The 13902-nt window shown below is 33.1% G+C and overlaps 1 protein-coding gene across 1 annotated transcript in view; it reads right to left on the bottom strand.

The window, feature by feature from the left end:
• RABGAP1L (RAB GTPase activating protein 1-like) overlaps positions 1-13902 on the bottom strand; it is a 474386-nt gene that overhangs the window by 229023 nt on the left and 231461 nt on the right. Inside the window, exons 3-4 of the mRNA XM_008591134.1 lie at positions 7021-7146; positions 4307-4450 (exon numbers count right to left, since the gene is read on the bottom strand). Of these exons, the coding sequence (XP_008589356.1) occupies positions 4307-4450; positions 7021-7146 (270 nt within the window). The remainder of the gene's footprint in view (positions 1-4306; positions 4451-7020; positions 7147-13902) is intronic.

The following is a 13902-nucleotide window of genomic DNA, read 5'->3' as shown; positions in this document are numbered from 1 at the left end:
GAAAAGCTGTTTGGCAATATCTGCTAAAGCTGAATATATGCACACCCTGACTCGGCAATTCCATTTTTAGATGTGTACCCAACAGAAGTGTACACGTATGTTAACCAAAAGACAAGTTCAAGAATGTTCACAGCAGCACTATCCATAATAGCCTTAGGCTGGAAACAATTCAAATGCCCATCAATGATAGAATGGAAGAAAGGATAAACTGTAGAATATTCACTCGGTGGAACAAACAAACCATGCCTAGGTTCAACAATATGGATGAGTCTCACAAACAAAACGATGAATGAAAAAAGTTAGAAAAAAGAGTTCACACTGTACGATATGGAAAAGCAAAACTTATCTATGGTATTAAAAGTCAGGATAGTAATTACTCCTCAGAAGGGCAATTACTAAAAAGGGGTAGTGAAGGGGAGTAGAGTTTCAGAAATGCAGATAATGTTCTGCTTTTTTAATCTGGGTGTTGGTTACCTAGAATGCTCATTTCGTGAAAAAAAAATCAAGTTTTACATTAATTTTTGCACATTTTCTCTTATTTTGTTATATTTCAATAAAAAGTTACTTTAAAAACTGCAATGTTTTATTGTTGGCAGACAATAAAACATAGGTTTTTTTAAAAAATGATTTTAATTTTAATTATTGGATCAAAGACAATCTACAGAGAGTTTTACTCATCTTAATACAAGAAAATGCATTTTTAAACTCTAGTTTCACATCCTGTAGCCCTCCATCTTCAATTAAACAAGGGAGTTAACTCAGTTCATCATATATTCAAGTTTAAGTAAACATTTTAAATAAAACTGTTAATAACTAGGAGCTTTTGACTCAGGCTGCATTGCCAAAGTCTATAAAATTCTTCTCTTTTCTGCTAAATTAACCTCATATTCTTTACCTCAGAAAAATGAAGAAATCCTTAAAAGCATGTAGCTTAAGAAAGCATGACATGATAATATGCCTTCTAAGAGTAAAGTCTCAAACTCAATTTCTTTTTCACTTTGCAAAAGGATCTTTGAGTAAAATATGTTGCAGACCAATACATTTTTTTGTCAGAATGATGAACTTTGAAAAATTAACACTTTTCCATTCTGAGAATTTCCTAACCTTCCATTTGTAACTAAACTTTAATTCATAACCATCAGGATTGGAATTGTTTTCTTAAAAAGAGAAACTATGACAAAAACAAACACCCATGGATGATCTATTTAAGACTATGTTACTATTTCTTCTCCTAGAATATTTCATCACATATGACAGAATGGCTTGTGATATAAATATTATATTAACCACAAGAAGGAAAGGGGCAAAGAGAAAACACAGACAGGCAGGAAGTGAAAGTTTATTTAAAAATTTCCTTTGTAAAATAATCCTTGACAAAGATGAGTTAATGGAAAGAACGAATATCCTGAAGCATGCTACAATATTGTCCCCAATAAAAGTTTATTTTGAAAAGCTCCTTTACTTTGTTAAGGAATGTTATAATTTATTTCCCTGGATATAATGATGCTGTGATTACAACCTACTCCCTGTTTTGGAAAGCTATGTGACTTCCTTAAACAGCTACAGAGTACAGGTTTAAGGGGAGGGAAAGTAACATCTATGATGCTCTTACTAATTTTAACAAACATTACAATCTTTATAACACTCTGATTATGAATCACAGTTGACAAGTGATGGGAAGGATTATAAATTTCCTTTTTTTGTACCATAAATGTTGCTTATTTTCTCAGCAAATGACATTAGAAATTCAAATATCTTCAAGATAAAATTTCATGAGAAACTGTTAATCTTTGGTTCCAGAAGACCCATGGACAATGCTCTGATGCCAGGTGGGCCACCATTCAGGCAGAGACAACTTTAGAAAGTCACCATTCCACTGCAACTAAAGGACATTCAAATATCTTCAAGATAAAATTTCATGAGAAACTGTTAATCTTTGGTTCCAGAAGACCCGTGGACAATGCTCTGATGCCAGGTGGGCCACCATTCAGGCAGAGACAACTTTAGAAAGTCACCATTCCACTGCAACTAAAGGATAGCATTACTACTCTACCAAAAGTGATCGAGAAATCCCACTTAGCTGGTAAAATTAAGCACAGTAATTTTATTCCCTTTTCTATAATGAACACTATAGAACCAATCTAGAATGAAATTGGATAATCTCTTTCAGCAAAAAAATGTGAAGGGATGATAAGTCACCATTCCACTGCAACTAAAGGATAGCATTACTACTCTACCAAAAGTGATCGAGAAATCCCACTTAGCTGGTAAAATTAAGCACAGTAATTTTATTCCCTTTTCTATAATGAACGCTATAGAACCAATCTAGAATGAAATTGGATAATCTCTTTCAGCAAAAAAATGTGAAGGGATGATAATAAACATTTGTAAGCTCATACTATATATAATGCAAAAACCATTAAAATGTTATACCCCCACTTTCCTATTTTTATGAAATACCATGAAATATTAAACTCAGCTCAGTATGTAATATATAGAACCTATCAAACGGTATGTATCAAAACTAACTTTTAGTATTAGCCTGTTTTAAGACTATAGAACTCAAAGATGTGAATTTGGTTTTAACTTTCAAAGAGTATTGCACTAAAATAGGGGAGTCAGAACTCTACCGATTTGGACAATCAGGAGAAGTAGAACTTTTAGTACAAATGCCTAAATATGTTTTGTGTATATCGTGATCACATCATGTTGACTCTGAATAAGGTTGTAGCTCCTAATTCTGTATTCTTCCTTCAGGTTAAGTTTACCAAGACATTTTATAAATTATTTTGTAAATAAAACAAATAGGAGAATTAATATGTTATCAATCAGACTCTCTAGCTATAATATGTTCAGGATTTGGGAACCTATTCTGTGAGCCTAGCAAGTCACCTAATCCTTCTTCATCGAAGTATGCTATAAATGATTAAAAATACCAAACGCTTACAAAATGCTCTGCGACATTCAGGTACTATGCAAAACACTAAATAGAGCCTTTGAAGAGCAAAAGCCCAGCTATGCTTGCATATAAAATCCTTATTGTTGTTGTAGTTTCAGAAATAAGTTATGTTTTATTTAGCTATTACACTTTATCTTTAAATCTTTTTTTTTTGCAAAACACTAAATAGAGCCTTTGAAGAGCAAAAGCCCAGCTATGCTTGCATATAAAATCCTATTGTTGTTGTAGTTTCAGAAATAAGTTATGTTTTATTTAGCTATTACACTTTATCTTTAAATCTTTTTTTTTTTTTAACACTTAAACTTCTAATTCCTAGGTTGATTAAAATGGTTAGTTTTCTTTTAAGAAAGAAGAATCCATACCTAAAAAAAAGTATAGTAATACAAAACACTCTAGATTATATTAAGTTTATAATCATGTTCATAAGCTTATATTTCTGATTACTTCAGCTTTTTAAGACAACTATATTTTAATACACATTTCTACTTCCATTAAAAAAAACATACTTCTGGGCTAGACAGTTAACTCAATGGGTTAGACTGTAGCCTTGTAACACCAAGGTTGAGGATTTGGTTCCCCGTACCAGCCAGCCACCAAAAAAATAGAAAAAACATTACATTCTTCTCATCCAGCAACTTTCCTATCACTGCTAAGACTGTCACACATTTTAATGGCCAATATAAGATGTATGTATGTGTAATGTTACTTATTTCTTTAAAAGAGTAAAGTAAGTAAATACAGGCACCCAAGGAACTAAAAGCAACAAAATAAACAAATGCAAGGGATCTTCAAAAAATTCATGGTAAGATTCGTATTATCTTTTAATTCCATTTTTCCATGAACTTTTTGAGGTACCCTCATATAAACACCTAAGGAATTTTGCAAAGTAATTTCTTAAATATTCTACTGTCTAAAAATATAATTATACAACATAAAAGCTTTTAGTTTATCAGTTTTCTCATTGTCTGGTGGGAGCCTCAAACATCATATTCAGAGAGATATCTTATGAATTGAATTAGTTACTGTAAAAATCTCATTTATATTTACTCTTGAAGTGTAATTCCATTAATATTGAAAACACCTATATAGGCTTATTATAAATTTAATTACACAAACTTAACTGCCTCATTTTACTTGATAGGGATTTCATATATCTTAATACTTTTACTCCTCACAAATAACACAATTACAATTAAAATAGTTTTTACTAATAATTCAAATAGAACTTTTTGGTCAGTGAGTATTCATGGCTTAAGGTCATAGGAAAAAAGAAAATAAAACTGTAACCATTTAAGCAGAAACTATTTTCTATTTTGGTTTAGGTATGAAACATGGGAGTCACTCTACCTCACAAAGCAGTAAGTCAATGATGTGGAACACCATGCAGAGTGGGAACTTGGCAGTAAACAGAGTAAGAAACCACTGGGATGCATACATATGAGCTTCCAGGTTCAGATCACAAAAATGGCTGTGCAGGTCCGGTAGCTGTTCCTAAAAGTCAAAGTGGAAAATTTAGGGGGAGGAGCACAGAAGAATCTTAACTTCCTGCCACAACTGCAATTTATAACAAGTTTTCTGTGATCACTTAAACTTTATTCTAGCATTGGTTGCATTTTATGTAACTACACAGAAGTGATGACAGGAGATGAGATATGGCAGGTAATAGAGGAAAATAAAGACAGAATTTTTATAAACAAATAACGAATATTATCTCTAGCTCACTTGACTGTTCTTCTTTCTTGGGAAATATTCACTCTGATAGAATACCTGCAGTCTAATGAATATCTTGATTCCAGGGTCAAGTTAATAGCATCTCCATTCAGGGTTCAACTCTAAACGAGCTAAAAAAGAAATGTACCTTCTTTTTGGAGACTAATATCGACATCATGTGGGGGTCTATGATATCATTTCAGTATATTTTTTGAGTACTTGAAAAATCCCAAAGCATAACCAAATATTTAAAAACCTACCTTATAAAGAAAAAAAATCACCTATCTTTAACATATTAAAATGGCAAAATAAAGAAATTATGCAAGGGTATCATTATGACATTGAGTATCTCCTAAAAATGCCTTTATGCTAGCTTTATTTTTTCCCCCAAGTTAAACAAGCAAATGCTTTTTAAGCCCCTTGTTTTCTTTTCATAAACAGACCACAAAACAAAACCAAAAATAAAATAAAATAAAAAATAAACCATTTCTTGTACAAGATGCCTCTTTGAAAAACACCCAAATGTGCCCATCAGGTACTTTAAATGGTTTGTCCAATCATCCAGTTAACATTAAAAAAAGTGCTTCATAGAAAAATGTGGTTGAGTTCCTTCACGAGCTGGCTTTTCATTTATCAGGAACATTTACTTGATTCTTAAAGCCCTTAGGAATACTTGTCTTTGAAAAAATATGAACTTTTGTAAATGGAGGGTAAAAAGTGAGTAATCCCAAATATTTACTTGTAGAATCAAATCTTTAAAAAGGAGCCTATTGCTTTTCCATAGTTACCAAATTGTCCTTTCTACAGTCTTTTTTCCCCTCAATGTCCATTTTCATTGTGCTTATGGCTCATTTTACAACCCTCCCTCCTTTTATTTCTTCTTCACCTTTAAGGTCTTCTACTGTCCTACATTCCCTTCTCCCAATAGAGTCGCTCCTTAACCTTACTGTAAACTCTCAGTCTTCTACTCTCCCAGTCCTCTAGTCTTTCAGTGTCCTACTAGCTTCACTTCTCTCGTTAGACACCTATGGCTCTCCTGATGTGTCATGCCAATAAGCTTCTACCAACATTGTCTACTCCCACACCCCACTAACCATCTTCCCCAACCATTTTACTCTTCCCCAACATGGAATAAACCCATCCATTTATTTCCTTCACATTTTTCTTGGGTTCCCAACACTCCTTTTTTATTTTATTTTATTTTTTTATTGAAGGATAATTGATTATTCATACTTGTGAGGTACAAAATTGATTATCAGTAGTTGTGTACAATGTGTGATGGTCAAATCAGGATAGTTACCTTATTCATCATTACAAGACGTAATCATTCTTTGTGTCTGTTAACCAATTTCTCATTAACCCCCCTCCCTCTCTCCCTCTCTCCTCCTCTAGTAACCACAGTTCTGTTCTTTCCTTCTAAAAGTTCAACATATTATTGTGATTGTTGTTTCTTTCTTTCTCTCTCTTTCTCGTTTATTTATGAATTCAGCTCCCACTTATGAGTGAGGACATGAAGTATTTCTCTTTCTGCACCTGGATGTTTTACTTAGCATCATTTTCTCCAGGCTCATCCATGTTTCTGCAAATGGCAGAATTTCATTCTTCTTTATGGCTGAATAGTATTTCATTGCTAACACCCCTTTTTAGAGAAAGTCACGTAAATATGCTGAATAGGACATTATAAATCTAAGATTTCCAACTTCAGGTGAAACATCAAAGGTACTCAATAATTTCTTTTGTCAGCCCTAGTCAATAATTTTGTCTTTGCTCACAGTCTTTTTTATTATGTAATATTTGAAATATACAAAAGAATGTATGTTTCTCACACATATACAATTGCAAATACATTTTATGAAGCACAACAACATTGGGGTTAGAAAATGATATAGGAAAAATTGTAAATATGTCCATTATGATATTTTAAGTGTTTTTTATTCTTTTATCAATATCTTTCTGTCTTTTTCAAGTGTTCTGTGTGGACTCAAATATGCTAGTGGTGCTAATTAGTATGGAAAAAGCTTTTAGGTATTTCAATTTTTATTCTGTAAATATCTTCATTCTTCTACAAATAATGCTTGGCAATCTCTCATTGACTTAACACTATATCCTCACTTCAACATGTATTACAGTTTAGTATTTAAAATGGAGATTATTTTTAAAATATTCAAATGGCTAAATAAATATATTATGTTATTAAGACCAGTGTAGATATTGGTCAGAAACCAAATTGATTTACATTTTCTGTAGTACTCCATTAAACTTTTATAACTCATTAATGCTCATCAATTCTATTAGCCTTTTTAAAAATAACTTAAATCTCTGAATGATAAACGTTCCTAATTTTTATTTACCTGCATTAGTCTCTCCAACTGGTAGAATTTGCAATGAAGATCTTCAAAGTTGTTTTTGTAGAGGTCTTGCAAACCATAGTCGTACATGATTTTCACCAAAACACAGAATGCTTGCTCCTCTGGCATCTACAGGAAAGTACACACATATAGAACATGACTGAATGGCATTTGGCCAGAACGTGAGAAAAGTTCCTTCATGTTATTAGTCTTCTGCATAAATGGCTGAAAGCCTGCTGTAAATGAAGTCCTTTAAAGCCAGCCTTCTGCACAGTGACATAGGTAAAATTGATGTTCAAAGCTTCTAGCCCTTCTCACTTGAGACGAATTGCCCTTTTTTGTTCATTTTAATCATGCTGTCATTCATTCCTAAGCCATCTTAAAAAAAAAACAGGTAATACAATCATGCGATTAAAAAATCAAAACAATGTAAAAGAATATAGAGGCAAAAGTCTCACTCTTCCCTATCTTATCCACACTAGTCCCTAGTACCTGTCCCCCTCATCTCTTTTGCATAACCTCCTAACTACTCTTGATAATAATTTCTCCTGAATCCTGCCAGTGTTTCTTTATGCAAATAAAATAACATTTTTTATTTTATTCTGCCCTTTCCTACACAAAAGATAACATTCCATATATATTGTTATGAATCTTGCTTTTTTACCCCTTAACAATAAAGTTAATATTTCTATCTCAGTATATAGAGTTGCCTCTTTATTTCTTTAAAACAGCTAGACAGTATTACATTATGTGGATGTACCACAGTTCATTTAACCAGTTTCCTATCAATGGATATTTCAGATGTTCCTAATTTTTGTCAGCAATAGCTGCAATAAATAACCTTGTATATGCATCATTTATTACATACACAGGGGTGAAGTAAGGGTAGAGCACAATCCCAAAAGAGGGATTGCTAGGTCAAAGGAAAAATGCATTTTTAATTTTGATAGATAGTGTGATACTGTCCTCCCAGAGTCTTCTTGATGTTGCTATTTTTCTTTCTATAAAAAACAGCTTTCGGGAAAGGATCTTATGAGCTTCTGTCATTAAGGTCTAAGTAACCAATAAAACCTAACATTTTAGCTCTCTCTGAGGTATTTTTATCTGAACAGAAAATAAAGACTCAAATCAAAGGAACAAATCTCTAAATTATGGTATCAATAAGGTGGAAGAATATGGACTGGGACATATCTAATATTCTAGAAATTACACCAAGCAGTCAGAAAAGGCAGTTGTACTTACTCCTCTGAGGTATTTTTATCTGAACAGAAAATAAAGACTCAAATCAAAGGAACAAATCTCTAAACTGTGGTATCAATAAGGTGGAAGAATATGGACTGGGACATATCTAATATTCTAGAAATTACACCAAGCAGACAGAAAAGGCAGTTGTACTTAGTGTTCTAGGAGGTAACTATCATGTACACATCTACTTTAAATGTCACTTCCTTGAAAATCTGAACTTGGCTGATTATGGTATTTCACACCTTTGTCAAACTAACTTCATGCCTGAATAACTGAATCAAGTAGAATTCTATTTACCCACTTAGAAATGTAATGGTTTATTTAAGTTTCTATACAAATCAGCCTCTTCTATTCTCTACTTATAAACCAATGAAATACCTAAATTAGTTAAATAAAATCTTCTGAAGTTACATAAGTACACTTCGCTGTTGTCATTTTGGTTCTCCAAATATTTGCTTATTCCTTTTTTATCTGTAGTTGTTAGAGGCCTTTTCGAAATTGTTGGCCTTTGACTTTAGCTATTCAAGTCAGCAAACAATTTCCAGCATCTATTCAGTTACTGAGAATACAAGTACACTATATTCTCTACTCCTTAAGCAATTCTGTCATTGATGCCTCAATGGACACTAAGTTGCACATACAGTATATGGCCTATAATACTTCTCTTACTACCAAGTTCTAAGCCTCTTCATCTTCCTCTCAGATCTCTACTCAAATGACTATACAGAAAAGCTGCATGTAAGATAACTATAGACAGCCCTAGAGAAACTAATTCACTTAACTTTCTAAGTGAATAATAATTAGTTGACTATAAAGGGGATAAGGCTTTTTTACTTGGTAAAACCATTAAAGCAAATAAAAGGCTTAAGTACCTTTTAGCATTCATACATACAATAACCGAACAGATGAGATACTGGCACTGTGCTAGGCTCTGGGGATACAGAGATAAAGATATACCACCTTCCCAAAGGATGAGTTAACAGGTAGAGTTTGGTAAGGCCACAGAAGTCCTGGGAAGGGGAAGCTGGGTATGTGGATGAGAAGGTGACATTACTACAGCTAGAATGTAAGTAAAGGAATGGGCCAGATCAAGGTGAATTATTCGGGATAATAATAGGGTAATGACAAATGAACACAAATTTCTGCTTATTTTAAGATATGGAACTTAAATACCGTATCTCTCCCCCCCTCTACCTCTTTCTTCCTCATACAAAGAAAACAATATATTTAATAAATGTTCTTCAAAAGTAAAATCATTTAAATGTTTAAACTTGATCCCTAAAAAATAAAAACTTGAGAATATTAACTGACAATTCCAGCCCATATCTTTATTTTTTTTCAAATACATCTATATTTGGGGAAGAGAGGTAGTCTAGATGTTAGTTCCCTTTATGTTTAACTTTGGCAATATAGCCAGGTTTTTAATTTTTAGTTAGTTTATGTGCCACATGAAAAGAGTACACTAAACCCACAAAATACCAGTCCAGCTGGGGTAGAATCAATGCTATCTGTGAAAATTAACATCAGATATAAGATGTTATAGGATCTAAGATGTTATGGGATCTCAGATATTATCTTATCATAAAACTCACTAAAATGATCCCTTGTGAAGACAAAAAAAGACTGCTAACAAAATGCGTGAGAAATTAATGGGAATAAGTTTAATCCTTTAGCAGGCTTCTCTTCATGGTTTGAAGATTAATGGAATCTATTTAGCATGTCTACTTAAGCTTTCCTGGTATTTCTCTTTCTTCAATTAATGAATTCATTATCAGCAGCAGCAATCAGGGAAAGCATACAAAATTTAGCAAAAATAACAAAGATTTTAAAAATAAAAACAAGTAGCTACAAATGAATAAAATATGACTGAAAAGCAAATGCTGATTGGCATTTACACTGCAAAGAAAAAAGGACATTCACATACTGAGTTGTAATAGTATTTTCCTTTTGAAGGATAAGACAATTCATAATTAAGGAAGGTATTATAGCTCAGTGCAGTGACAATATCAAGGAGTAAAGGCTGAGCCTAGATTTGTAGTACTGTATAATATAAAATGTATGATATGAAAAGATATTTTGGAAATTTTAAACAATATTTACTTACAGATGATGTCAGAAAAACTTACTGACGATAATAAATTATTAGCACTGCCAGTGCAAATAAACAGAATAGTAATAATTCCAATAACAAGTTGGGTAATGGGGCCCTGCATTGGTTATGTTTGGCCACTATCCATAACTCAGAGAATACTAGAAAATAGAATGGACTGGACTTGGGAAGTAATGTACAGCAGTGGTGTAGCAGCACCCCATTACACTATTTCTATCACACACGCACGTAAGACAGAAAATGTCAGCAGTCTCAAGAACATGAATAACAGTAGAAAGTGGTGAAATAGAAACTATGCAGTTTTGAATATTATTACTCTTCATGTTTAACAGAAGTTATTTAACTGTAAGTTTATATCATTTAATTTTTAACAATGGCTATGTTTAACAACTGGTTCACAAAATTCCTGAAAATTTACCAATTGGCTCTCACAAGCTGGCATGATCTGGCTCCAGCACAGTGCTGACACAGACCATGATGAAGAGTTAGGACTGTATTCTAAGTGCGGTTGGAAATCACTGGAGAGTTTTAAGCAGGGGATCATATTTTTATTTTCAGTAAGGTCACGAGCTACTATATGGAGAATAGATTACAGGAAAAGAAGGATTATAAATATGTTGGATTAGTTAGAACCTATCACTTTTCTTCTGTATGAAAGTGTAATCTACAAGAACCTATATTCAACTATTCCCCTCAAAAGTTGCCCATAAATAGATGGTGAATATAGAAAAGGTGCTTCAGTGGAAAAACATGGTTTTGGAACTATATTCCTAGACAAGCTTTTAGTTACTACCTGGGTAACCCTGAGCATGTAACCTCTCAATATCTCAGCTTTTTAGCTCTAAAAAATTATAAATAATAATACCTATGCTATAAAAATGCTCTAAAGATTAAGTGAAACATATGTGACACACAACATATGCATATCGTTGGTCATCTATAAATTTAAATTTCCCTCCTCTTTCTCTCCTTGAAGACAGAAACGATGTCTTACACATCAACAATTACCATAGTGCTTAATTCAAAAGAATAAAAAAATGCATGGGTAAAAATTTTATCTAATAAAAAATTACAAACATAAATTTTTACTATAAGGCCTTTCTACTATTTTAAAAAGGAAGCAGCAAAAATGTGCTGCTTTTCATATGAATAACAGCACTTCTTGTCACTGGGAAGAATGTCCCCCTTGTCCTACCCACTTTTTTAATAAGTCAAATAGTGACATGCTACACTTTCCAGGTTCTCCTTGCAGTTAAGGCATACGTAAGCCCAGGGTGGATGACTAAGTTGGGGTATACTATATAACACAGCTCTGCCTTTGAAATCTCACTGATCTTTTAAGGTTAATAATAAGTGGCACTTAGATCATGAAGTCTTTGCTATTCCCTTTAACCTGATGAGATCTTTGCTTTCTGTAAATCCCCCAAACTCTTTGTTGCATGCATTATAGTTATTTGTGGCCCTTAACCTCTGGATACTGCTTTATCTTTGTATCCTCCCCACAGCTCTTAGCATACAGCCCTCAATAAATTTAAAGCATTAAATATTTGTTTAAGACAACTTTAGCAAACTTTGAATATATCTGCCTTTATCAATACAGACATGCCACATGAGTAGGGCAATCTGCCAGTAATTGCTAAGGTTAAGAGACAACAAAATGTTGAAGGAAAGTATTGGTATAAAAGCTGGAAGCAAATGGCAGCCAAATGCAATTATATCAGTACTTGATTTCCTGTAATATTATTACAAATGCTAAATATAAGAAACTTTTATATTATCTGTATTTTGTATTGGTTATTATACTTGTCCCTCAATTAGCATTTAAAAAAATCAATCAAGATCTGGTATTAAATACCAAACCTCATCCATGGCTCTATGAAATACAAAACAAAATACCTGCTTCACATGCACAATCTGAGAATCAAGCATAATGTCATCACTGTTTGGTAACAAATGTTGATAATGATCTACCATCAGTATTAAAGGAGATGATCACTGAATGGAGACAGTCTCCAAGCTTCACTTCTCTCTACACCCAACCATAAAAGAAAGTAACTCTAAGTACTTCAAAAGTCTTAAGACTCACCCGAGTCTGAAATATATCAAGATATTTTTTGAAGTAAAATTATATCTTGATAATTAAAAATAATCCCAATATCTAGGATAAAAGTAAATTTCCTATTTCACATTTGTGTTTCATACCTTTTGTGAATTATCTACCTTTTTCTATGAAGATAATGAACACTCCACTGATTTTCAAAATTTTCTTCAACAAAGATGGATACTTTGTGAGTTTTTTGAAAACCACAAGCTCTTGAGTCTTCGTTTTCTGTTTACACATTGATAAGCTAATAGAATGAAAACTTCTAGCCATTTGTTTATTTTTTCTTTAAACTGAGTAGATGCTAAAATACATTTTAATTGAATGTTTATTTATAAGCCATAAGACACAGTCATTGTACAATATATTATTAGTTCCCTGTGGGCAATCAATTTAAATTAGTGGGACCAGCAGCCAAAAGAAAATTGGCTAGGAAAATAATTATTAATTTTAGAAATAAGAGCAGCAGCTACCAATATTAGACATATTCATCATGACTTCATTTGATCTTCACAAAAATCCTGCAAGGTAAGCATTGTTTTTATATTTTAAATATAAGACTAGTGAAGTTCAGAGAAGTTAAGTGATTTGCCAATGACTATAAATCTATTAAGTAAAGCCTGGATTTAATTTCATGACTGTACTCTTTTTGTGCCAGGTACAAAGTAAGACTCTTTACACTTATAACATAAGGTACTCAATACTTATAATAACTCTAGAAAGATGATAACATTATTTCCATTTTTTTAACTGAAGAAACTGAAGCTCAGTTTAGGAAACTTGCCCAAAGTTATATAACTTGAAAGGTATTAAACTGCAATTCAAATTCATAATTGTGCTTTTTATTATCCTTTAAAGGAGTTTAGCTTTGAAAGAGCAGGGAAACATAAGGCAGTAAGTGAACAGGAGGATTACAGAAGAGGATTTTTTTAAAGGTAAAATATCTTGAGTACTGTACATTACAGTATACAGGAAGATGATGTTGGGAAATGATTCAAAGGTCTTGATGCAAGAATTAACTCATAATAGGAAAATGAATGCTTCTTTCTCTTGGATTATAAGGAAAAGTGACTGGATGTATAGAAGGACTTATTTTAAAAATATACTAAAATTCTTGTGGTAAAGATACCACCCAAGGGGCCGGCCGGGTGGCACACTGCTACAGTGCGCCGCTTGGGAAGCACGGCGGCGCTCCCGCCGAGGGTTCGGATCCCACATACAGACCGGCCGCTCACTGGCTGAGCGAGGAGCGGGGGCAACACCGAGGGTTGCGATCCCGTAGCCGGTCCTGGTCCGGTACGGGCGCAACACTGAGGGTTGCGATCCGTTGCCAGTCACAAAAAAAGACAAAAAGACAAAAAGACAAAAAAAAAAAAAAAAAAAAAAACCACCCAAAATGAAATTATACATCTGTCTAGCACCCACCCCC

The sequence above is a fragment of the Galeopterus variegatus genome, unplaced genomic scaffold (genome assembly GCF_000696425.1).
Source record: "Galeopterus variegatus unplaced genomic scaffold, G_variegatus-3.0.2 Scaffold145, whole genome shotgun sequence".
NCBI classification, from domain to species: Eukaryota; Metazoa; Chordata; class Mammalia; order Dermoptera; family Cynocephalidae; genus Galeopterus; species Galeopterus variegatus.
This window is presented reverse-complemented; position numbering and strand designations above follow the sequence as displayed.